The sequence below is a fragment of the Petromyzon marinus genome, chromosome 28 (assembly GCF_048934315.1).
Source record: "Petromyzon marinus isolate PM22_M1 ecotype Great Lakes invasive population chromosome 28, UKy_Petmar_22M1.pri1.0, whole genome shotgun sequence".
Classification (NCBI taxonomy): domain Eukaryota; kingdom Metazoa; phylum Chordata; class Hyperoartia; order Petromyzontiformes; family Petromyzontidae; genus Petromyzon; species Petromyzon marinus.
The window spans coordinates 10,428,350-10,454,476 of NC_133694.1; the positions used below are offsets into that span (position 1 = coordinate 10,428,350).

Below are 26,127 nucleotides of genomic sequence, written 5' to 3' on the forward strand. Positions count from 1 at the left end.
CCTAGATAGTGCTTATATGGGTGACCAACCAAGCATGGTTAAGTGTCATAGGCTGTGTGGTTACGTTGGGTGCAGCAGAGGCAATGCAGCCCTATAAATGTTTATACTGTACTTTAATGCTTCCCACTGTCACAACCTGTACTGATTCAGTGTTTAGAGCCCGTGCTACAATCTTGGTTGCCCAGTTTTAATCCCTTGTAATGTGCACCAGTTTGGCAAGTCATATCTGTACATGACCTGGGCCTTCCCAAGGTTGATTCGGCCTAAAATGAATATCTGGCATGCTGTGCGAGCATCAGCACTAGGGATCAACGATTCTAGACGTCTTCCAATTTACATGGCTTAATGGGGATCATTGCCTTTGTGCATATCTACAGGATACAAGTTGTAGGTAATTGTCACTTGAAGCTTCGTGCTTCCTACGGTGATGGGAGTGTATGTTATAGCATAATTATGTGTGTGTGTGTTGTACATAGCTATAGCAATGCAATTCCTGTCTTGCATAACTAAACACATTTAGAGTGATATCGATAACTGTGTTAAGAATTCACTGAAGAGATCACTGGTTTGAAATGTACAAACATCTATGGTACCATAATATGCAATTTTGCACGTGAAATAAATTGTACATTTATTTATGTTTCAGCAAACCAAACTTGTGTGACGGACGTTTGCAATGGAACTGGAGATTGTTACATTGATGAAACAACTCTCCCAGGATGTTCCTGCAATTCTGGGTATGAATAATTGATCGTTCTAGGGTTGTTTCCAAACCAATTGATATTTGCAGCTTACTCAACATACTGTGTCTAAGTACATAGCAATGTTTCATATCCACAAGGATATATTACACACCAGCACTAGACAGTTGCTTGAAAAGGTGGCCATGTGGCTGTGGAGTCAGAGCATTGAGCTCAGCACTGCTGAGATTCTGGGATTGGTTCTAGGTTGCCAAGAACTATGGTTAAATTGGGTTCTCAACCATAAACTAAAGTGATGTAATGCTTTCAGCTGGGTCACAAACGAATGCATGTTAAATTAGTTTATTTTTTAATGGATGAAAGAAAAATCAGCTCTTAACATAAATAAGGATATTGGTTTGACTGCCATGCGGGACGTGTGGATATGTAGCAAGCACTCCCTAGCTTGGACAAAAGAGGTCATGTGCATGTATCTCAAAAGTGGTTATGTGATTACTCTTTGTTTTTTTCGGTAAAGTCACGTAGAAATAAGAAATAATAATGCAATTACATAATAGCATACGACGTTTCGATTGCAACGCAAGCAATCATCATCAGGCATAGAAGAGCTAAATTTAAGAGAGAGAGGAAACACAGAACCGCAGATATATATACAGACACCTAAGTAGAGGGAGTTAACACAGAGACACAAAGAGACACAACGTATGGAGCACAGAGAGATAGGGTCTCTGTGCCGAGGCCTTAGCATGTAGGGGAGACAAAGAGAGATGGAGAAGCACATCAAATCGAACAAGATTTAGTAAAACTTGGAAACAATATAATGCAACACAGAAGGTCGGTCAAAACACAATTAACGCAATGGTCTGGCTGATTACGTTATTTCAAAGATTGCTAAATTATAGGTTAAGAGTGATAGAGTACAGATCGCAGACACATATAGAGACATCTAAGCAGAGAGAGTTAGCACAGAGACACACAGAGAGAGACACACACATGGGACACAGTGAAACAGTGCTTCTGTGTCGAAGCCTTAAATAGAGGGAGAGGGGGGCGGCGGAGACAGAGATATGGTGAGGGGGGGAGGGGCACAAAATCAGATAAGCATGCCCACAAGGACTGTGGAGAGAGACAAGACACGTACACGTAGACACAAAGGCAGAAACACAGGTAGAGACAACACAGAGACAAACTGAAGTTAAGTGTGACATTTGAGAGAGAGACAAGACACATACACGGAGACATAAACAGAGACAACGCAAAGACACAGACTTGATACCTCCCCGTAGAGGAAAAAACCAAAGAGTAATTCCTGCAGTCACGAAAGCACCAAATCAAGTTAAACCACCTCTACGGGGAGGTATCAAGTCTGTGTCTTTGCGTTGTCTCTGTTTATGTCTCCGTGTATGTTTCTTGTCTCTCTCTCAAATGTCACACTTAACTTCAGTTTGTCTCTGTGTTGTCTCTACCTGTGTTTCTGCCTTTGTGTCTACGTGTACGTGTCTTGTCTCTCTCCATAGTCCTTGTGGGCATGCTTATCTGATTTTGTGCCCCTCCCCCCCTCACCATTTCTCAGTCTCCGCCGCCCCCCTCTCCCTCTATTTAAGGCTTCGACACAGAAGCACTGTTTCACTGTGTCCCATGTGTGAGTCTCTCTCTGTGTGTCTCTGTGCTAACTCTCTCTGCTTAGATGTCTATATATGTGTCTGCGATCTGTACTCTATCACTCTTAACCTATAATTTAGCAATCTTTGAAATTACGTAATCAGCTAGACCATGCGTTAATTGTGTTTTGACCGACCCTCTGTGTTGCATTATATTGTTTCCAAATTTTACTAAATCTTGTTCGATTTGATGTGCTTCTCCATCTCTCTTTGTCTCCCCTACATGCTAAGGCCTCGGCACAGAGACCCTATCTCTCTGTGCTCCATACGTTGTGTCTCTTTGTGTCTCTGTGTTAACTCCCTCTACTTAGGTGTCTGTATATATATCTGCGGTTCTGTGTTTCCTCTCTCTCTTAAATTTAGCTCTTCTATGCCTGATGATGATTGCTTGCGTTGCAATCGAAACGTCGTATGCATTTATGTAATTTTATTATTATTTATTATTTCTACGTAACTTTACTTTAAGCGCCAAATCAAGTTTGGTTATGTGATGTCAGCCTCTGATGCGCTGGTCTACAAGAGTTTGGAATAGTCTCATGATGTTATTTCGATCGCACTATAGGTGAAATAAAACTGGGAAAAGACGAAACCTTTTCTAACAAGAACATTTCTGGAATTGTAATATGACATTGTAGACTTGTAACTTACAATTGGATTAATAGTGTAATCGGCTATGTAATCACAAGACAAGAAACAATACTCTAAAGTCCTTTATACTGTTGGCGGTTCATCTTGTCTATGCAAACCCATTTCCTCTCGTGGACAAAGTAACTTAGCATGATTAGTTGCAAAATATTTTTCTTTCTCAACCTTGTAAAGTCTAAAAGTACTTTACTTATTTAGTTTGTTATGGTGAACTTTGTTATGAATAACTTCACATTTTTCAATTCTGTTTAATCAGAGTAATAATACACCTTGTGTAAAATAAAAGGTCATGGGACCACAACTCAGGACTGCAATTGATGTTAAAAGCATTTATATTTTATGTGCTTCTCGGTGCCGTGGAAAATTAGTATACATTGTCCGCTTCAAGTAATTGATTTGTGTTTCGTATCAGTTTCAAGGAATGTAATTGTTAACTTTATTTCATCAGGTACACCCTCAATGGCACGAGCAAAACGCAATGCATCAATATTGATGAGTGCAGCTTATCCGTGGCTGATGGACAGACACCTTGCGACTCCATATACGGGACATGCACTGACACAATCGGCAGCTTCAAGTGTGGATGTGTGGCTGGGTACGCGGTCGTAAGCGACAGCCGGACCTGCCAAGACGTGGACGAGTGTCAGAGCGGAATCTATAACTGCACTCAATATTCCACGTGTCGTAACTTAGAAGGAAATTATACCTGCATCTGCAACAGTGGATATGTCCGTAAGTGTCTTAGTGGCTATTTCTATAGTACCTGAATGAATTTCCCATGCAAAGGTCTATACGAATTTTCATGATAATAGGGATTCTACACATTAATTGTGCAGGCTAGTACAACATAAAAACACCAACAAAATTGCCATGTGTCTACTTCCCATCATCCATTTTTTGTTTCATGTATAGAAATTTAAACTTTCATAGGAATCAGCCCACAGTATTCCCACTCAGGGTGTATATTCATTTGAGTTCAAGCATGTAAACGCACAATGTATTTATCAATGTTTCTTATTCAAATCTTTCTCCCCCCCCCCAACCACCAGAATCTGGAGAGACGTGCATAGATGTTGATGAGTGTCAAAAAGCAGGTAGTGCTCTCTGTGGTCATGGAGCCTACTGTGCTAACACATTGGGTTCATACGCATGCAGGTGTCTTGTGGGATACGTAGGCAATGGCACTGTCTGCCTGGATGTGGATGAGTGTCTGCTCCCCAGCAACAACTGCAGTGCCAATTCAACCTGCACAAACACCCCAGGCTTCTACCAATGCCAGTGTGATGCTGGTTTCCAAAGTAAGTTGAATCGTGTTGATTTGCTCTGTGTGATTTTCACGGCTTTGGTATGCGTCAATGTAATCTAGGCTCATCCTACAGTAACATGGCTGGCAGGGCGACAGAGTCAAAACACCTGCACGTCACAGCAAGAAAGGCCTTAGTGCGATTCCCAACTCGTCCGCCTTTCTGTGTCTCTTCCTCTTCTGCATGGGGCTTCCTCCAGGCTCAGCGGTTTTCTTCCACGGCAAAAACAAACACACAAATACATAACTGGTAGAGGCCAAACATCCCAATGCTGAAAATGTACATACAAATTACTTATTTGGGCTTATACTTACCCCCTACTCTGAAAAATTAGCAGGACCCTCCATTTATGTCTTGTGACTCAGTGAGGTTTTTCTGAGCAGGCAAGCATAATAATACAGTAGTTTTTTGTAAAAAAAAAAATGGTTCTACGTGACTTTACCAAAAGACCCAAAGAATATAATAATACAATTGTCAATACATACAAATATAATCTCAAGATGAATTGCCACACTACAACCTAATGGTACAATTCTGGGTATGATGGTAAGTGTGGTGTATATTTGTATTGAACTTATATTATGTAATTTTCCAGTTAAAATCCATATGACTAACTTCGTAATGTATTCAAAGTGCTTTGTTTCTCGGGATAATACACATTACTCATACGAGCTATGGAAAAATAAAAATACAGTACACAAACAAAATATTCCACACGTCCACTTTTCATATTCCATTTCTATAGCCTCAAATTTATACAGATATCAGCCCAGCACTGTTCCCGCCCAGGCTATGTAGTATTTTTTTAAATGATACAAATTAAGAAAATGTAGTTTTTTGGATTCCAGTGGTGAAATACGTATCTAATATTTTTCATCTTATTCAAATCTCCCTCCCACCCACCAGAAACTGGAGAGATGTGCACAGATGTAGATGAGTGTCTGAAATTTGGCAGTGCGGTCTGTGGGCAAGGAGCCTACTGTGTCAACATGGTAGGTTCATACAATTGCCCGTGTCTTGCGGGATACATAGGCAATGGCACTGTCTGCCTGGATGTGGATGAGTGTCAGCTCCCCAGCAACAACTGCAGTGCCAATTCAACCTGCAAAAACACGCCAGGCTCCTTCCAATGCCAGTGTGATGCTGGTTTCCAAAGTAAGTTGAACCACGTGGATTTCCTCTGCGTGATTTTCATGGTTTTGGTATGCGTCAATGTAATCTAGGCTCATCCTACAATAACATGGCTGGAAGGGTGGCACAGTAAAAACACTTGCACGCCACAGCAAGAAAGGCCTTGGTGTGATTCCCAACTTGGGCACCTCTCTGTGTGTCTCTCCCTCTTCTGCATGGGGCTTCCTCCAGGCTCAGCGGTTTTCTTCCACAGCAAAAACAAACAAATACATAACTGGTATTGGCCAAACATCCTAATGCTGAAAATGTACCTGCAAATTACTTATTGGGAAATATACATAGCAACATTACCCTCTGCTCTGAAAGCTTAGCAGAACCCCTCTAATGAAGAGTTCTGCAACTCTGTGAGGCTTTTCTGAGCAGGCGAGCATAACAATACAATCATCAATACATAAAATAATAGTCTCTTGATGAATTGTCACAGTCAATTCTGGGTATGATGGTCAGTGTGGTGTATATTTATATTGAGTTGATATTACGTAATTTACCGTATAGGGGTCCACGTGATTTCCATTATAATGTATTCAGAGTTATTTGTTGCTCGGGATTATACAAATTACTCATACGAGCTATGGAAAAATAAAAATACAGTACACCAAAAAAATCCGACATGTCCACTTCTCATTTCATTTCTATGGCCTCACATTTATATGGATATCAGCCATATAAATTCGTGTCGTATTTTTTTCCAATGATACAAATTAAGTAAATGTTGTGTTATGGGTTCCAGTGGTGTAATATGTATCTGATTTTGTTTATCTTATTCAAATGTTTCCCCCCCTCCCTCAGAAACTGCAGAGATATGCGTAGATGTGAATGAGTGTCAAACATCTGGCAGTGCGGCCTGTGGGCCAGGAGCCTACTGTGTCAACACGGTGGGTTCATACAATTGCCAGTGTCTTGCGGGATACATAGGCAATGGCACTGTCTGCCTGGATGTGGATGAGTGTCTGCTCCCCAGCAACAACTGCAGTGCCAATTCAACCTGCAAGAACACGCCAGGCTCCTTCCAATGCCAGTGTGATGCTGGTTTCCAAAGTAAGTTGAATCACGTGGATTTCCTCTGTGAGATGTTTCACGATTGTTTTGGTATTCATGCCAAGGTAATGTAGGATCTTGCTACAGTTCAAGGTAACCTTTCACGTAACAGTATAATGGCTAAGAGCTGTAAAGGGATACGTGTTAACTCCTCCAAACCCATATTGGGGGGATAGCATTTTTAGTCTGATATTTTTGTACTCAATGGTCTACAGGCTTTTTTTAGGAGGGATCTGCTTTGGAATATCGTGGCAACGTAACTTTTTATAGTATATACTTTTAAATGGAAGTGGCCAGATAACACCCACATATATGGGGCAATAGAAAGCAGAATTTGGCATGAATATGTTTCAGTTTATGAAATGTTTTCACCTAATAATGTGCAGGATGAAGGTTCCGCTGCTCAGAATATAGAGCTCGTATTGAAATATGTAAAATATAAAAAAATATTTCAGTAGTATTTTTTTCAACTAAAACCAATAAAACAACATTTTAATCGATATAGGAAGTTAAACGAACCAAAAAAAGTAGTGTAAACTTAATACAAAATAATGTTTTTGTTATCGTTTACACTGCGTATATGTAAAACGTTACGTTAAATGATTTCCCTTAGGTAATGCTACTGTGTGCGAGGACATCGACGAGTGTGGGAGAGTCCCAACTGTGTGTGGCTTGGGAACGGTTTGTGAGAACACAGTGGGGTCATACCGCTGCCCCTGCGCTCCAGGATATCAACGCAACACAAGTAAATGCTCCATTGCCATCCTGCGCTGTACAGGGTATCCATAACAGTGGGATTTCTTTCAAGCCAATCTGTTTGTGTTCTTTTTTTCTGACCACACAATATTGGAAACAAGCTTTCTGTATACATTTACAAATGTACCATGTAGATAACTACTCCGTGGGTTTTCGTAGTTGCGCTGTTTAACTTCAGAGCTTTACTGCAAAATAATCGTGAAAAAAACTATGTCGGACGAGTATATTCCTGACATAGGTTTTTTTTTTATAAACCACAGAGCTTCAGTGATCTTTGGCAGGCCCATGACAGAAGCATTTGAAGTAACCACAATTGACATGTCGGTGAACACCTGGAACTCTCCTAAATCTAGATTTGTGTCGCCAATCTCATTGTGGATGTGGAGGTTTAGAGGGATGAGACCTCAGTTTAACACGTAGGCTTTCGCGACCAATATTATTCATAATAAAGGTTTTTGGGTTAGATCGCGTTATTTATAAATGTGTCGTAACCCTCCACCACCCGACATGGCCAATCAGCAAAAAAAGTGTCACGTTGACAAAAGACAAATAATTCACTACTTTAGCCCACCAGTGTGTTGAAGAGTGAATCCACAACATTTACAGTTTGAGTACGACGTTTCGCTGGTAAATACATCCAGCATCATCGGGCAATTCGCCAGAATGGTAAAGCCCTCGCTTGCTCCCGGTTTTATATAGAGCAGGAGGGTGACGTCATCATTTAACTCATATCAGTTGCAGTGATTAGATGCGGAGGGGGGGTATTGTAATTATACAATCGATTAGTAATCAGTCATTGGTTATGATTAGTAATGAGTTGTTGATTAGTAATTAGTTGTAATGTGTGTTAGTGATTATATGCTATGTTAGTAATCCGTTAATTAGTATGTGTTTCCCCTATAAGGAATTGTAATGTGCATTCATATTCTTAGCTTCCTCGGCAAAGCCACGCCGAAGGGAAACAACAAAACAACAAACATAGATATTCTATTATTTTATTGCTTCCCCCCCAACGTGACTCCCCCGAAAGAGCCTAGGAACATGAATCACTGCAGTCACGAAAGCTTTAAATCAATATGTAATGTGTATTTTTTAATAATACGTTTCCAGGCCGCACTAAGTCTGTAGCTGTCAGAGCGATTAAAGTTATTCTTATTCCTCTTATGATGAGTCTATACATGGCCATTTGATATTAGCCTCATTGGATTTCCTGTAAATAGTGATATAACAATGTATTTTAATTCAGCATTTTAAAATAATTATTATGCCTTTACAATATTTTATATGTTTGTGAACATTTGTTTTGGTTAAAGTAGAATTTTTTACGATTAAGTTATGACGGTGCTTAATGGTGCTATCTTCTTCTCCCCCTCTGCAGGTGATGGAAATGCAACATGCTCACGTGAGTCTCTCTCCCTACCCTTGTGTAGGCTGCATTACAGAGCAAATAATAGAGAAAATTTACCATTAAAATTGAGGGATATTTTGGAAAAAATTTCGGACTTTCAGTCAAATGTACAATTAGAAATTCTGATGCCACTGAATATAATGTATTCCCACATCACTATTTTCTCATATACGGTACTGTAAATATGTCAATGATGGGAACTTTGTTAATGGTGCAAGACTGTACATCAAGGGCCAGCTATCTGCGGCTCAGGAGCCGCATGCGGCTCTTTAAGAGACTGCTTCGTGACGTTATTTATTAAGGATCACCGTCTCGTATTCATGTGTATTGTGTGGCTCTTGTAATATTGAGTTATTTTACCGATTTCGAAAAAATGGCTCTTCTTGTTATTTTGGTTGTTGACCCCCTGCTGTACATTAAGTAACTTCTGAGGGAAATTATCTTTGGTGTTAAGTGTGAAAAGTGTTTCAAAGTCCAGTGTCATCCTTGGTAAAAATAACGCTTGGTAAGATAACGCCTTAAAATATGTCGGTTTAAGGCCTGTGATAAAAAAAAAATTACAAGGTTATTAGCGTGCTTAGGTCATCTGTCAATAAAATGTCAAATTTCTGTCCCTTAATGCTGATATCAGAATCATGGTGCAATTGTCAGTTTAACATATATAACGCCAACGTTTAACACGTAGAAGTTGCATATGTTCAAAAACAGAAACTCTATGATTTACAGGTAGATTGACAGCATTTGTGTATTTGTACAGTGCATTATATACGGGACACACAGTTTTTCCATCAGCAGATATGAACGTACATTGTGTAACTGATGATAGAAATACATTGGCCTGTGACCAAATAAGCCTAAATGTTCCCAATTCCATGAGACCTTATAAGTTAAACAAATATAACCCTTGTGGGTGACTACGAAGGCTTGGCATGTGTTTTAGGCATAAGGCTGCAGGGTTGCCAAAGGATGACAATATTGAGTATCGCCCGGTGTGAAATGTGTTGTTTTTCTCGGACGCATTCTAGTTTCCTGATAATATCGATCAGTAAGGATCCTTATGAAAAATCGTCTTAATACTCAGGTTTTTCTGAGTAAATACTGCGTATTGTTCTTGTTTTACTGCAAGGTACATTGAAAAGTTGTTTAAGTCACAAGAATGATTGATTAATTGTAAACTATTGAATTACTCTCACAGTCGCAACGACATATTCAACCACGCCAGGGACTGCTAATTCAACACAGTCACCACAGACAGCGAGTCCACCAAGATCAACCACCTCAAACACAACGAGTAATTCTACAGTATTCTTCACATCAGAAGGTGTATCGGCCGCTACTGCACCAATGAATGCATCATTCACTGCAATTACTCAACCTCCATCATTCTCAACATCAGCTGCCTCGGTAACACATATAACAGATGATATGAATGCAACCACTACCGCTGTAGAGACATCACCAATAACAGCGCCCTCGAACACATCAACAGCGAATACATCAGCTGTGACTCAACCTCCATCATTCTCAACATCAGCCGCCTCGATAACAAATACAACTGATTATATGAATGCAACCGCTACTGCTGTAGAGACATCACCAATATCAGCGCTCTCGAACACAACAGCAGCGAATACATCAGCTGTGACTCAACCTCCATCATTCTCAACATTAGCCGCCTCAGTAACACATATAACAGATGATATGAATGCAACCACTACCGCTGTAGAGACATCACCAATAACAGCGCCCTCGAACACAACAACAGCGAATACATCAGCTGTGACTCAACCTCCATCATTCTCAACATCAGCCGCCTCGATAACAAATACAACTGATTATATGAATGCAACCGCTACTGCTGTAGAGACATCACCAATATCAGCGCTCTCGAACACAACAGCAGCGAATACATCAGCTGTGACTCAACCTCCATCATTCTCAACATTAGCCGCCTCAGTAACACATATAACAGATTATATGAATGCAACCGCTACCGCTGTAGAGACATCACCAATAACAGCACCCTCGAACACAACAACAGCGAATACATCAGCTGTGACTCAACCTCCATCATTCTCAACATTAGCCGCCTCGGTAACACATATAACAGATTATATGAATGCAACCGCTACCGCTGTAGAGACATCACCAATAACAGCGCCCTCGAACACAACAGCAGCGAATACATCAGCTGTGACTCAACCTCCATCATTCTCAACATTAGCCGCCTCGGTAACACATATAACAGATTATATGAATGCAACCACTACCGCTGTAGAGACATCACCAATAACAGTGCCCTCGAACACAACAGCAGTGAATACATCAGCTGTGGATTCGACAACAGCATCAACAACGAGAGTTGGGACCGAAAGCACATTAGTGACGGTGAATATGAATACAACAGGTCCCGTAGCTCTAACAGAGGCATCAAACGCAACTTCAAAGACCACTGTGACATCAGTGACCACCGCAGCCATGTCTACAATAGGACCTAATGGCACAAACGTGACTCTACCAATATTAGGGACATCAAACACAACAACCACAGTCACAATGGCACACATAGTTACAACAGCAACTCCCAATTCCTCAACGGGAGCGTCGACAAGTGCGATTTCGCCTGCTACATCGAACACGACAGCAGCTTACACAGCTGTGGGCTCGGCAACAACATCAACAACTACATTGCAAACCAATAGCACAACAGTGACTGCACTTACAAACCAGTCAACAAGCACAGCTGTGACTCAACCGATAGTGAACTCACCCACCTCATACACAACAATAATATCAACAGTGTCATCGTCTACAGCCTCAACCACAAATGCAACAGTCACTCCGAATTCAACAATCAGTATCATTTCAACGGTGACATCTCCAACGACTGCATCGACTTCCACCACTGTGTCTAACTCAGGTAAGCAGTGTATAGTGGGCTCATGTATCAAAACTCTGTATTCTGCTGTCGATATATTAAATAAAATGAGGCTGGGTGGAGATTATGAGTTCAGCTCATAATTTTTCAAAGCTAGATAAAATAAGCACTACCGTGAAAATTCAATTTTAATTGTCCTCTGTAGAGACTGGGGTCTTTGTCCTTCGATATGTTGTCTCCCATACTGGTTCAATGTTGTGAGCGGGGATGAGCACCGACTTTAATACTAAATTTTACTAAATTTTTATTTATTTTAGCAGGTAAGGCCCACTGAGCTATACAGCTCTTTTTCATAAGCGACCTGGCCACAAATGATAGTTCAACGAAGAGGCCTATCATGTGGAAATGTATAGCAGCCAAATACAATTCATAGCAGCCAAATACTAAATTGGGCAGGGAGACACTGGCTTAAAATGTTTGCTAGAAAATGACAATGAAAAATGTATTTCCTGAACAGTTACATTCCACTAATTGTAAATGATTCATGTTCTAATTTGCCAAGTCCTGTTAACTATTTTTTAAAGTACATTATGTGGAATACAACAAAGTGGAAAGATGTAATGTATGCAGTAATACAGTAAATGTGTAAGAATAGGTTTTCCCCTTTTTCTGGCAACAAAACAGGTGTTAAGATGTTAAAACACCAAACTGAAACCTTTTACAAGGAATCATGTCAGAGAACGCCTTTTGACGCCTTTTGGCGTCCTCTGGTCTAACACCGTTTGAGACTAGGCTCAAAAGAAAGCTGTCTCTGGTGTGGACCAATCAGTTGCAAAGACAATGCATATATTATCAGAGTATGTTTTTTGTTTGCATTCTGACCACAAGTATTGCGGTTAATGCAGACATGATTCCCCTGTAAAAGGTTTCAGTTTGGTGTTTTAACATCTTAACACCTGTTTTGTTTCCAGAAAAAAGGGGAAAACCTATTCTCATATTTTGGTACTGGCAAAGGAGGTCCCATGAAGTAAATGTGTAATCACGCCACAACCTAATACATGTACATATGTACGTCTGTAAATTCAGGTACAACACCAACTTCAAATGGAACAACACAATCCACAACAACTGTTATTACATCGTCGATATCACCGACACCGTCATCCGCAACAACTGTCTCCACGACCTCCGTGCCAACTACGACTGCAATCGTGGTGCCGGGACTCGTGAAAAATTTGACTTTGACCAGCCAAGGAGTGAAAAACACCTCCCTGGAGGTTGTGTGGCTGGCTGCCGAGGGTTATGTGGAGCAGTACATTGCATTCATCTCTCCTCAAGAGGCATCGGCTGTGTCGGTCAGCCCAAACGGGTCACTCACAGCCAGGTTTTCTGCGCTACGTCCTGGTGTTGAATACACAATCACGGTCAAAACCTTCGGAAGAGGCAATGTCTCCAATGCCGGAGTGTCAGTGAAGCAAGTAACAGGTACCGGTTCTTGCACAAACATAAGCATTGGTTGATTTGAATTGTTTTGGTTGCTAGCATTCCACATGGTTATCACGTAATTCACTGTTATTGACCATGTAACAAATTTCAGTGACATATCTGGTCTAGGCTCATGGACTTTCTCTTTGTTGTATCAAACATAGCCACAGCTCGAATTCCCTGTTATCTAAAACAATTTGAATTTCCAGATTAAAAAATATGTTTATATACATTTTTGCAAACCTACATTATTTGTTGAGCCTTATTAATTTTCAACAAATTTGTCCTGAACACAATTTACACAAGCGTGTGTTCTTGTTTTCAATTAGATTCTGATAAATGCAGAGATGGAAACCATCTCTGTGATTCCATCTTTGTGATCAATGTGTATTAAATTATAGCCTATGTTGGCATTATGTTTTATACTGACATAGCCCATGAAATAATATAATCATGTAAAAAATTCAGCACTTTGGCTTTCGGTGCTGATTTATCTTCGCAATGTCATAATTTCAAATTAAATGAATTTGTATTCTTTGTTCTTTCGGTAAAGTCACGTAGAAGGGAAACAAAATAATAAAAATATAAAACAAGATTCTTCTACGTCACTTTACCGAAAGAACCAAGAATATGAATCCCTGCAGTCACGAAAGCTTTAAATAAAAATTTAAATGAATTTGGTTTTGCATGACATATATGGAAAAGACAAAGAATATGTTAATCGAATTTGACCATCACATTTTAACAACTATGGATCAGGTAACAAACAAAAATCAGAAACGCTATATTGGCTGTTAAGCAACTTAAGTGGGATTGGGGAGGACACATCACTGGAGGGCGTGATGATGGACAATGGACGACGAGACCGATGATGGAATTTCAGCCAAAGAAGAGAATGCACCGACGAGGACAACCACATTAGGAATATAGCATTGAGATCAGTTCTTGTGCCAGAGTGAGATGGATTGTGGTATCACTGAACCAAGACAAGAGATGGCAATGGCCTTGAGAGGTCTTAATTCAGCACTTGATAGACCATGGATGATGATGATGCTGATGAAGATTATGCGGTATCCTTTTACTTGGTGTTTAAGTTTGTTGATGACAGTGATGATGATGTGAAATCGATTATTTTTACAGCACTCACCACCTGCAACATTGCCTGCACCAACGGCCAATGCTTCATTGATGCGAAGACATCAATGTCTACCTGCTACTGTAACAGTGGGTTCAGCCTCACCAGCCCGCAGATATGCAGTGGTGAGCCTAACATGCCTTATTCACGTCATCACAATTCTTTGAGTAAACTATAGAGGCAACTTTCAACTAAAATAAACCCCTATATATAGTTTTGACTAGGTGTCAGCTTTCTCGCCTGGTACACAAGAGGTCATGGGTTTGATCCTGATCTTGACGATGCCTGTTGTATTTTTGGAGTCACGTGTTCTCTCTCCGTGTGGTCGCATAGATTTTTCTTTGGGTCCGGTTTTTCCCTCCACATTTATAAACATGCATTTACATTATTTGGCTGCTGCTATGCATACCCTCGTGTGGTAAAAGCCACATCTAATAGCTAATAGCTCAGTGGACTTTACCCAGTAAATATAATAGTTTAGTTTAATTGAAGGAGTATGTTATTTTTTATTTTAATAAGACAACTTGTAACACTGTACATACATACAGAATACACATGAAGGTTTGCAAAATGTTTGTTTGAATTAGTGTTTTAAAAGTATAATTCAAACGCACCGATATCTTTATATTTAATCGCAATAACCCCCGATATAGGTTAAATTTTGTATAATACGTCAACACTCTATAGTCATCGTTAGTCTAGCATCAAGTTACAGTACTTTAACATTATTTATATATTCTACCCTCTATGTATACTGCACACGGGAGTAATAATAGCCTAAAATTTACATCTTTAGAAAAGCTATGAAATTCCAAAATACGGTGGTGTACAAGAAGCCGTTTGTACACTTTATGGAATCATGAGGTTTTGTGAAATGTTCACAAGGATGAATTCATCGAATACATTAATATACTATAACTAATTCTGCAGTGTGATTGATTTGATAAGTCATATGCACAATGTATTATCTTGCAGACGTGGATGAATGTCAGTCGAGGCCTTGCAAACATGGAGGCAGCTGTGCCAACACTCAAGGCTCCTACTCGTGTAGCTGTGTGTCAGGCTGGAGTGGGCTGAACTGCACAGAGAGTAAGTGCATTACAATCTTGTCGTGTAACTCTTCAAAATACACAACACATTGAGTATTTATAATTCCCTGTATTGGCATGTCAACAGTTAGTGGTGGGGAGGGCTCAGAGCTGCACAGGTTTACTGGGGTGGGGGGGGGATCTCAGACAGTTAACAAGTCATGTGTTGTCCTGGTGACACTAGGCCCGATGATCTCAAAGGTTCACAACTGTAGCGAGTTAGCGCGCTGTGTCACGAACCCGACAACCCTTCGGACAAAGATGGTCCCTGCATCGCACACTTTCGGATGCGCTTCTGCGGCCATCTGGAACGCTCTTCCTTCCGATATTAGGAAGTCACTGGAGCTATGCTCTTTTAATTCCAAATTGAAAACTCATTTCTCTCGAACTACTTTTGGTGTTGAGTCTGTTGACCCCCCCCCCTCCACACACACATTTGATTAGCATGGTTAGCTACATACGGTGCGAAATAAGTTTCGATTTAAAGCTTTCGTGACTGCAGGGATTCATATTCTTGGTTCTTTTGGTAAAGCCACGTAGAAGGGAAATAATAAAATAATAAAAATTAAACATAACAGCGTCCATTAGCTCTATTCTTCACCTGAGGACGGCTGCTTGCGTTGTGGCTGAAACGTCGTGAGAATTTTGTTTTATTTTTATTATATTATTTCCATTTTTTCTTGACTTTACCGAAAGAACTCCTAAGGGTGCGAAAGAAGTTCAACATACATACACATAGGTACTCACCAATATACCATAGCAGCATCTGGTGGACCCAAAACAGAAAACACAGTTTATAACCATATTCATATGACGAACACAATTATAATAAAACATATACATGGGAACTGGCACTGAAATGTTAATGTTTTAATTTGTCCAAATAGATATTGACGACTGTGCTGGAAGTGTATGCCAAAATAGTGCAACCTGTTTGGACGGTGATAATAGCTACACTTGTATTTGCCGGAGTGGATGGAGAGGTGTGAACTGCTCAGAAGGTAAGACACGTTTCTGTTTCCTTAAAACGGGGTTGTGTTAAGAAAAAAACCTGAGCATAAGACATGAATGTCTGTTACAGAGAATATTGATTTACGTTATCTGTTGTTTTTATGTGTTGCCTCTTCATTTTCTGTACATTACTTGGTATAGTTGTTTCTCATGCAAAGGGGGGATAAATAAAATACATTGCTTAAAATATAAAATTGCAATGGACAAGACATTATTATACAGGGCGGCAGGGTATACACAGTGGTAACAATTGTCTCGTAGCAAGAAGGGCCCAGTTTCGAAGCCTGACTAGGGCACTATATGGCGTTTGTATGTTCTCCCCATGTTCTGCATGGGTTTAGTCTATTTTCTCCCATAGCTAAAAGAAAACATACAATGTAACTGGCATTGACTAAACATCCCGATGGTGAAAAAGTACCTGCAAATTAGTCAATTGGGAGTACACGCAGTAACATTACCCACTACTGCGAAAACTTGGCAGGACCCTTCTGAAAAAGGCATGAGACTTCTTGAGATTTTGCTGGGTTAAAGCGGTCATATAAATGTGGCAGCCATGCTGCCAAAGCATGTTTAATAGGATTCCTTCTGATGGCAATTTGCAGAACATTTTTTCCATCGATTCTTCCTTAATCTTGACTTAACCCCGTCTTTGGGAATTTCCGCAATTACTGTAGTGGCAGAAAAGGTGAGTTTTTGTCAAGAATCAGCCACACGTTAATAAAAACAAATATGGAATGGACTCCCATTTTTAGTGAAAACTACCAAATTTCTACCAAGTAGCCGCATGAATTGTGCCAGTGTTCAATCAGATAATTACAAAATTGAATGGCCCTCGTATATTGATATATCCGAAGACGTATATAGGGATATTTATATATTTGTAATGAGTCCACAGATGAAGGTTCAGACGACACACTTCTTTATTTTCCGCACGAGCTCATCCCACGCACGACCACTCGATTCCCAAATCCCACCAGGAAGCCGCCCCGATCGCCCCGCCTGATCCGGTGATGTCACCACTCTATCTCCTCCTCTCTCACGCCCCGCCTTCTCTTTCCTTTCCTTCGTGACGTCACCTTTAACAGTCACCTGGGAATCCCGTGGGAATTTCTACCCCCGGGATCGCGTAATTATTAGCACTACATATGTATGGGTGCATTCAATCAGATAATTACAAAATTGAATGGCCCTCGTATATTGATATATCCGAAGACGTATATAGGGATATTTATATATTTGTAATGAGTCCACAGATGAAGGTTCAGACGACACACTTCTTTATTTTCCGCACGAGCTCATCCCACGCACGACCACTCGATTCCCAAATCCCACCAGGAAGCCGCCCCGATCGCCCCGCCTCATCCGGTGATGTCACCACTCTATCTCCTCTCTCACGCCCCGCCTTCTCTTTCCTTTCCTTCGTGACGTCACCTTTAACAGTCACCTGGGAATCCCGTGGGAATTTCTACCCCCGGGATCGCGTAATTATTAGCACTACATATGTATGGGTGCATTGGCGTGTACGAGCATTTGTGCTCTGTGGATCTTTGCATGTGCGGTTGCATGTCATCTGCATGCACGTTTGTGTTTACTGCACGTGTGTAGATGTTGACGAGTGTATAGCGCGGCCCTGCCATGCCACGCGTGCCACCTGCACCAACATAGCGGGCTCCTTCAGCTGCAAATGCAATGCTGGTTACGAGGGAGATGGTGTTCAATGCATTGGTAAGGAATCATAGTTCTCTTGATATTGCACATCGTACAATGTTGTACGTGTCGTGCAGTTGGTATTGCCCGTACTATTATAAAGAGCTGCTGTTTCTCCGCACTGCTGTAACCTCATTTTGAAATGCCAACCTTTGCTTGCCATCTGGGAATGAGTGTGGGATATTGAGTCCAAGCAGCTGCTTGCTGTGGTAGTCAACCAGCTTGATATCGTCACATGTAGTGACGATGTCTAGTTGACGTCCTTATGGTTGAATTATTAGCAGCTCCTCACTTGTTGATGGTCAGTGACTTGGTGCTCACGTGACTGCACATGCGTCGGCAAGCAAACTAAAAACAGATGACACATTCAATGCCGTCGCCCCCATTGTGTCAATGTTTTGATAGCCTAATTTACACGTGTTTTGCACGATCCTAGCTTTGTGATTGTTTTTTAAAATCCGGGCAATCACCTCCCATTACGCCACATAATTAAGTTAGTCGTGCATGACCTGCCATTGTAAATCCTACACAGCACGTGCAGAACCCAAATCTAATTGAAAAATCACAGCTCGTGTAAAGTTAATTGCAGACTATGCCAATTAACCAGGAAAGTAAGTATTTTGAAGACCAACATCCACTGGTATGTCACTTATGAACGCATTGTAAAATGTGGCAATTTGTGTTTATTTTGTATATATAGAGAAAAGACTTTTCGAATATGGACCAACTGTGGGTGACACAACTATGAAGATCTTTTCCACGGATTCAGTGTCTCCTTTCTTCTCACCTCCGTATGGTTTTCCTTTTGCCTCCAAGTTCTACCAGCGGTTGTATGTAAGTACAGTAGCCAGTTATGTTTAAACTCTTTACTTTATACGTAAATGAATAACACGTGTATGCGTGTACATTTTTTAGCAAAATCCTTAAGAACATGTATTTGTTTTTTTTTTAATTTCACGCGTTGCTTGACATATTCATTTGCATATTTAAGTGCAAACACAATTATCACCTCACAGAGCCAATGGTGTTGGCATGGGCCATCACGGTGGTAAGATGTTAACTACCTCGCCTGGTATACAGAAGGTTATGGGTAAAAGCCTGACCCTGATACCTGTATATTTGGAGTTTGCATGTTCTCTCTCTCGCCGTGGTCATGTGGATTTGTCTCCGAGTTCTCCGGTTTTCTCTCCATTTTTAGCATCAACATGCATTTAGAGTATTTGGCTGCTCTACATTTCCACATGATAAGTCACTTCGTTGCCCTATCATTTGTGGCCAGGTCTCTTCTGAAAAAGAGCTATGTAGCTCAGTGGGCCTTACCAGGTAAAATATAAATAGTTTGGCAGTTTAGTTTATTTCAATTACGTGTAAGTAGGATGGTGTTGATGATGCTGACAAAGGTGATTTCAGTTAAGGTGATGATTGACAGCAAAAAATGTGATTATACCATTAATGCACGCTTTTATTTTTAATAGAAATTGTACTCACGGTATCTTGTTTATGCTTCTAATCTACAGTTTACAGACAATGGCCTGATTATTTTCAAAGATGTCGAAGATTCAACGAAATTTGCCTATCCCAACCCCTTCATCAACGGTTTTACAGAGACCTCTTCTATCCCTATGATTGCCGTGTTCTGGGATGATGCTGACTTCTCCTCAGAAACTGGGAACATGTACTTTCAGGTTTGTTAAAAGTAGCCTTCAATAGGAAACAAATCATTTTACATGGTGTGCATAATTCATTGAGTTCCAATTACACTCCCAGGCACCACTATAGCTAAACACAGGCTTTTGTTTCTGTATGTCATAACATTGAATTACACATTACTGCGATTTTTTGTATTAACATGTACTGTCATTGTATTGGGAAGTGATAGTATAGTGGTTTAAAATTCTGCACTATGAACCTGGTGACCTAACTTTGATTCTCAGGCCACGGCTAACATCCGTGGCGAGTGATATCTGAACCAGTTCAGCGTCATGGAACATGCTAACAATACAAAATCTCTGGTCGACACGGCATGGGGAAGCAGCAGTGGCTTTACAAAACACACAGTGTTTATCTTGATCTGGGTTGCATACACGGTATCTGGCTGGATGACGTCCACTAGAGGGAGCTCTAGAGAGCCCATTTCGAGGGTGTGCGTGGCCTAATCTTCCACACGGACCAGATATCCCGGAAGAGGTGTGAATACCTACGCTTTCACCCATGACACTCAACCTGCCAATCGACTAACCGTGATGTGTCCGTTTATTCTGTAGTGCGTGTTCTGATAGGAAAATGCATCACAGTTAATTATTGCAGCTAACTACAAATGTCCCCTGTTTCTTGACAGGAGTATGATTTTAATCAAGGCCTCAGCAATAATACTGATGCCTTGACCCTTCGTGGGAAGGTGATGGAGCAGATCCAAGCCAACTTTAGCAGCCAGTCAGACACACATGGCTATGAGCCCACATGGATGTTGAAGATCACCTGGGCGGAGGCCCCGGCTGTGCCTGCCAGGAGCAACTATAAATACGTAAGGCCATCTCAGTGATTTCATACAAAAGTCGTTGTGATTTAATGGCTCAAATGAGCATTGCGGTGGTACTCTTCTCCTGCTTAGAGCCCTGAGCAAGTGGTGGAAATGCTGTACGATGCAAGTATCATTGTACAAGTCTCACCAAATTTTTCTCACAATTAAATTCCATGTCCCTCTATAACCATGGTTTTTGACTTGTTGCCAGGGTCCACAGCTTGATATATATCCCATAACACTGTGCCATGCCACCATATTACAATACATAAGGCCATATCACCATATTCCATATGTTAGCATAATACATATATCCGCAGCTTGTCAGCAACTCACAAAAAAAATGTTTGTACCAAGGTACAAAACCTCCTTGATTCAAGGTATCTTGTGAAATATAACAACGCTCAATTTTGACGTTGTTACGTTGTTGGCAAGGGTGGTGGCTCTAACCAGATTACAGGGTGGGGTTGCAGCTGGCGAGAAGTTAGGTGAGTGGGTGGTGAACCTGCATTCCGTGTGGCATAAACCAAGAGGAAATGCATTTTGTACGTAAATTATCAGCAAATTCCAGTTCCCCCAGTTCTGTGCACGAGGTACAGAGACTGACATTCTATTTTTGATACCTGTATGGAACATCTTTATCAAAAAACACGTTTTCATAAAGATAGCAAAAAGCCATCTGTCACAAGAGACATTTTATCTCACTTGGTCAGTTCGTGTGATGACATATAGAGTTAGAACCTCTGGAATGGGGAAACACGTTTTTTCCATCTTTGCAAACCAACAACAACTCCTGATTGATCCCCTTTAACCACCTCTTTTTTCATACTGCCCTTTACAAGCACTAAAAATACAATTATTAGGTAACCATTATTTTACAATCGTAGCACTACGGTAACATTTTTTATGCTAAATGCTTATCATTTGGCTGGTACACAGGGAGACCTTGGCTCCAGACCGCGCAAACTAGATGTGTAGCATTCAGGTCGGCACTGCACACTTTAAGTCTCTTCTGTGAGAGCACAAGGAAGTCAAATGCAAACAGCGAAAGGAGCGCGGCTGCAGCTCAACCGACCGACCCACTCGACCCGTCAAGTACCACGTGTCCAAACCTCGGCAGAGTTTGCGGGTCTCGCATTGGGCTTTTTAGCCATCTTAGAACACACAGAACCAGAGTGAAAACAAGTCATTCCTGACATTCGAGGGACTGTTGAAGGAAAATGAATGTCCTCCTCCTGACATCAATGTTCCCAATCTCAAGCACAATTATACAGTACATCCAGGTCGAGTTGCATCAATAATATGAATAACGAATCTGTGAAACCAGCAGAAAGGTTAACTTTTTACTTGTACTTGCATTAGTACTGTATCTTGAATGATAGACTTCTTATAGGTTTTTGTTAGTACTGCAGTTTTCTTGTGCAAGTAAAATTATGAGGCAGTTTTTTATCATTACGGTAATTTATTGATACGGATAGGTACATACCAGAAGTAATAATGGTGAGTTCATGTCTGTAAACATGGCTTTGTTGTACATACATGTATGGCAGGCGCTTCGGCCTACCTTTGATGAAAAAAAAAATACTTGAAGTTTAAGTTTGTTTACAATTTTTAACTGGTTCACTATTTTGACATAAATTGTTTTTAGAAAAATCGTGCCACAGGTGTAGGTAACCACTTCATGAAGGTGCCATATGAAATGTTTTTTCATGGTACTTTTTAGAGATGGATGAACACTTATGAAATACAGTGCATTGCATTTACCACATGTTTTGAAGAAATGTTTAACTTTTTTCTGAAAAAATCCCCTCCACGTGTTCATGAATTAAATTGCAGAACTATAAATGTGTCTCAATCTGTGTCGCACCAAGGTTATCAAGACTGTACTCTTGATACGAACTGGACTTTATCTCAGATTGCAACCAATAGACAATTCTGTGTTGTATGTCAACACATCATCGTGGCCAATCTCACAGCAGCTCTTGAGTTTTTTTTCTTATCAAGAATAGCTGCACTGCTCTCGATTGTTTGACTATTATTTGTTTTTATTTCTATTATGAATATATTCTCAAAACAATCTCGGAAACCACCTACCGGATGTAGTGAGACTAGTCAAGTTTTGTGTGTGCTAGAAACATCATTAAACAGCTTTAAAAAAAAACAGTTTTCATGATTAAGGATAAATCAAAGTGTTCACAGAGCATGCATATTTATTTGTGATATTTCTAGCTCTTGGATCGTCATAAAATCTATAGTTTGGACTGAGGTAAATATCACATGCTGTAATTCCATATAAAAATAGCATTTCCTTGCTCAATTGCAATACATTAAAATTTCGATTTAAAGCTTTCGTGACTGCAGTAATTCATCTTCTTGGTTCTTTCGGTAAAGTCACGTAGAAGGGAAATAAGAGACATAATAAAATAATAAATAATAAAAATCATTTTATTATTTCCCTTCTACGTGACTTTACCGAAAGAACCAAGAAGATGCAATACATTAGTTGACATTGTGTATTTGTCCATCCATACTTTACTACTTTTTATATAGTGGCATGCTCTATCACCCGTCACGATTGAATTTATACTCTTACAACTCAGTCTCGTATGTCCAGCAATTGATAGTCTGCTCGGAATGAATCGCTAATCAGTTAACGGTGCTGTTTCACTTCCAGACGAACACCTTCCAGGCCGTTCTGAGCACGGATGGCGACTCCTCGTTCTGCCTCATATTTTTCAAAGATGGAGGCATGCAATGGAGGCCAGAAGCCAGAGACCCCGGCTCTAACAATGCCCTCATGGGATTCAATAGGTGAGGTGCAACGTTGTCAACAGTCATTGCGTTTGTGGCAACCACGGTGACCGGACCACTGGTCTTTGAATGCTCAAAGAATATTTGTCATTGTCACAATGTCATGGAACACAGTGGTGTGCAGAAAACATCGTGAACGTGGCCACGAATATTTTTTTGATTTTTAAAGATAAGCTCAATATACATTTGTTTCAAAGAAATCAGTGATAACGATTCTCTCATGTCTTTATTTGCCCCTCACAGTGGAACAAACCGGTTCTATTACAATGACGCACTGTCAAGACCGACAAATCCAGCTCGCTATCGCCCAGATACGGTCATTGGAAACAATACTGGTAATTCATTTGTACACTTTAATACATTGAAATCAGCGTAGTGTTTTCTGACATGACTTGCAATACGTTGCTCTTCCCATATATAGGGGAACAAAAATATTCCACCTGTTGTGGATTTCCCATTATGTTCATTTAAGGTTTTGTTATACACACGGAGATGTCGAGGTGTATTTGGGGAAATACAAACAGGGCTTGTGACTTTTGAGGGAGAGAAAAAAAATGTTTATGACTCTCTCATTATTGATAGCAATGTTTAACTTAATAGGAAGGTTATTTGGTAGAAGACTTCCCATAAAAGTAATGGCTTCTTTTTCATCAACAATATATATTTTTTATGAAATTTTTTTAAAGTTTTATGTCTTAGCGCACGTGAATGTGAGGGTACCAGGTCTGGACTATTTGGTGGATGGGACAGGACAATCTGTATTCGGACGTTCTCAGGCTTCTATGTGGTCCGACATTGCCGTGTTGATTTCTACTATCTAAATGTCTGGATGCGTTTGGTAAATAGATTCTTCAATTATTCAACATGTCAAAAATGTGTGTAACATTTTATGAGCAAGCAATAAGGAGATAAATTAAATGGGGGGACATTGAGCCATAACCTTCGTGGCATCCACTATATTAATATTAATTGTACTCGATTTTTTTTACTGTAAAAATATCAATTAATTTCCCGTACAATAGAACGTGGGCAAGCGCTCATTTTGTAGCCCAGAGCCAAATTATATGGCAGGGTACTCACTTTATTTACCCCCAAAGGAATTATGGGTTGTCAATCACGATTTAACTGAAATTATGTAATAGGCAGTGTTTAGTTAAAAAATCCATCATGGTTGATGACATTTCTACACAAAATGGCCATATATGGTGACCACTCACCCTCCGGGGCTGCACTGTTTGATACAAAATGTGGATTTCCTTTGCCATTTGTAAAACATCAAAATGCGTTATTTTAACGTGAAACATTTGTTTTTTTACACGTTGCTTCTCCATAAAAGTTGGTTGGTTTACCACTTGCATGATGCAGCACACATTCCTTGAAATATCATATAAAGGTTAATTTTAAACAAAGAGCATGGATCTTTCACAACCAGTCTTCATAAAAGTCATGCACACAACCACAACTGTATTTTTTTTAGCTTACGCTAGTGCCGTCCCGCTGAGTGTGATAGATCGCTATGTCCCTGAACAGTAGCTTGTTACAGGGTGTCTATGAAACCAGTTATTGTTTAAGGTGATATTTTGGGCAACGGTCCTTCACAGCACAGAGGGCAATGGCCCTTGTTCAAAGCACACAAGGGAGGGCAATGGCCCTTTTCACAGCACACAGAGAGGGCTACAGCCCTTTTCACAGCACAGAGAGGGCAACGGCCCTTCTTCACAGCACGTTGGCCTCTCTTGACAACTGCCAATGCAGTATCATAGAATAATTTGTTATTATTTAAATTTCATTTAAAAGTTCATTGAAGCAGCATCTTCATCTAATTCTAATATTTTAGCATTTGTGTATTTTTAATACCACACCCGACAGTACTCAGATTGTAAATGTTGTGGCTTGGCTCTCCAACACACCGGTGTGCTGTACTAGTGACGAATTGGCATGTTCTGTTTACATGACAACCCTTACTAGTTGGCTGTGTTGGGTGGTGGTGGGTTTTAATGACACATTTATATATTTACGCGATCCAACCCAAAAAAACCCTCTATTATGGATATTGGTCGTGAAAGCCTACGTGTTAAATACCACAGTTCATTTAATTAAATGTTGCTATTCATGTTTTGTTATTGTGGTGATTATCACTGCCAAAGAGACATTTTCCCACCAACTTACCATGACATCCAATAACCATTTTTGTAACTTGGCACATCATTCCTATTAGCAATTCCCCTCTATTTTCTTGCCTGATCTCAGAAGATAACCAGGATTAAACTAGGTTACTACTTGGTTCGTAAGAGTTCCTGGTAAGATAGGTATCACTGATTTCCTCCCACATGCCAAACATTCAAGATTATTGGTTAAACAAGAATTTCCTGGGTAAATTTACATATCTAAATGAGCTCAAGCCTCTCGCAAATCACGTGACCTTTGTGTGACTACTTGCAGTCTGAATCCCTCCCGTCTCCCCACCCCCTGTGAAAACAGATGCTGCTCCGTGCAGCATCGAGGCTCTTATGTGGCCTCCACCCTCTCCTCATCTTTCCTGACCATATGCTCACGTTTTCCAATTTAATTTCCATTATTTTACTCTTATTTCCCCATTCTTTCTCTTTTTTTCCTTTTTTACCGTTGTATTTTTCTTTTCCCATGCATTACATTCTTGGTGTGCCATGGGTAAAACATCGCTAGTGGCAATAATTTTGTTACAATGTATTGTTTAAAAAAATTACACGGTGCTACCTGCAGTGAAGTGGCATTTCATTTGTGGTTTTTGAAACAATTAATATTCTG

The 26,127-nt window shown here is 40.3% G+C and overlaps 1 protein-coding gene across 1 annotated transcript in view; it reads left to right on the forward strand.

Moving 5' to 3' along the window:
* The window catches only part of LOC116946997 (uncharacterized), a 111,433-nt gene that overhangs the window by 50,763 nt on the left and 34,543 nt on the right, over nucleotides 1-26,127 (forward strand). Inside the window, exons 38-55 of the mRNA XM_076070185.1 lie at nucleotides 647-737; nucleotides 3,456-3,739; nucleotides 4,057-4,305; nucleotides 5,218-5,466; nucleotides 6,292-6,540; nucleotides 7,154-7,285; nucleotides 8,675-8,698; nucleotides 9,900-11,624; nucleotides 12,669-13,067; nucleotides 14,208-14,327; nucleotides 15,178-15,291; nucleotides 16,178-16,291; nucleotides 17,907-18,026; nucleotides 18,709-18,842; nucleotides 19,526-19,693; nucleotides 20,347-20,532; nucleotides 23,204-23,340; nucleotides 23,584-23,675. Of these exons, the coding sequence (XP_075926300.1) occupies nucleotides 647-737; nucleotides 3,456-3,739; nucleotides 4,057-4,305; nucleotides 5,218-5,466; nucleotides 6,292-6,540; nucleotides 7,154-7,285; nucleotides 8,675-8,698; nucleotides 9,900-11,624; nucleotides 12,669-13,067; nucleotides 14,208-14,327; nucleotides 15,178-15,291; nucleotides 16,178-16,291; nucleotides 17,907-18,026; nucleotides 18,709-18,842; nucleotides 19,526-19,693; nucleotides 20,347-20,532; nucleotides 23,204-23,340; nucleotides 23,584-23,675 (4,587 nt within the window). The remainder of the gene's footprint in view (nucleotides 1-646; nucleotides 738-3,455; nucleotides 3,740-4,056; nucleotides 4,306-5,217; nucleotides 5,467-6,291; nucleotides 6,541-7,153; nucleotides 7,286-8,674; nucleotides 8,699-9,899; nucleotides 11,625-12,668; nucleotides 13,068-14,207; nucleotides 14,328-15,177; nucleotides 15,292-16,177; nucleotides 16,292-17,906; nucleotides 18,027-18,708; nucleotides 18,843-19,525; nucleotides 19,694-20,346; nucleotides 20,533-23,203; nucleotides 23,341-23,583; nucleotides 23,676-26,127) is intronic.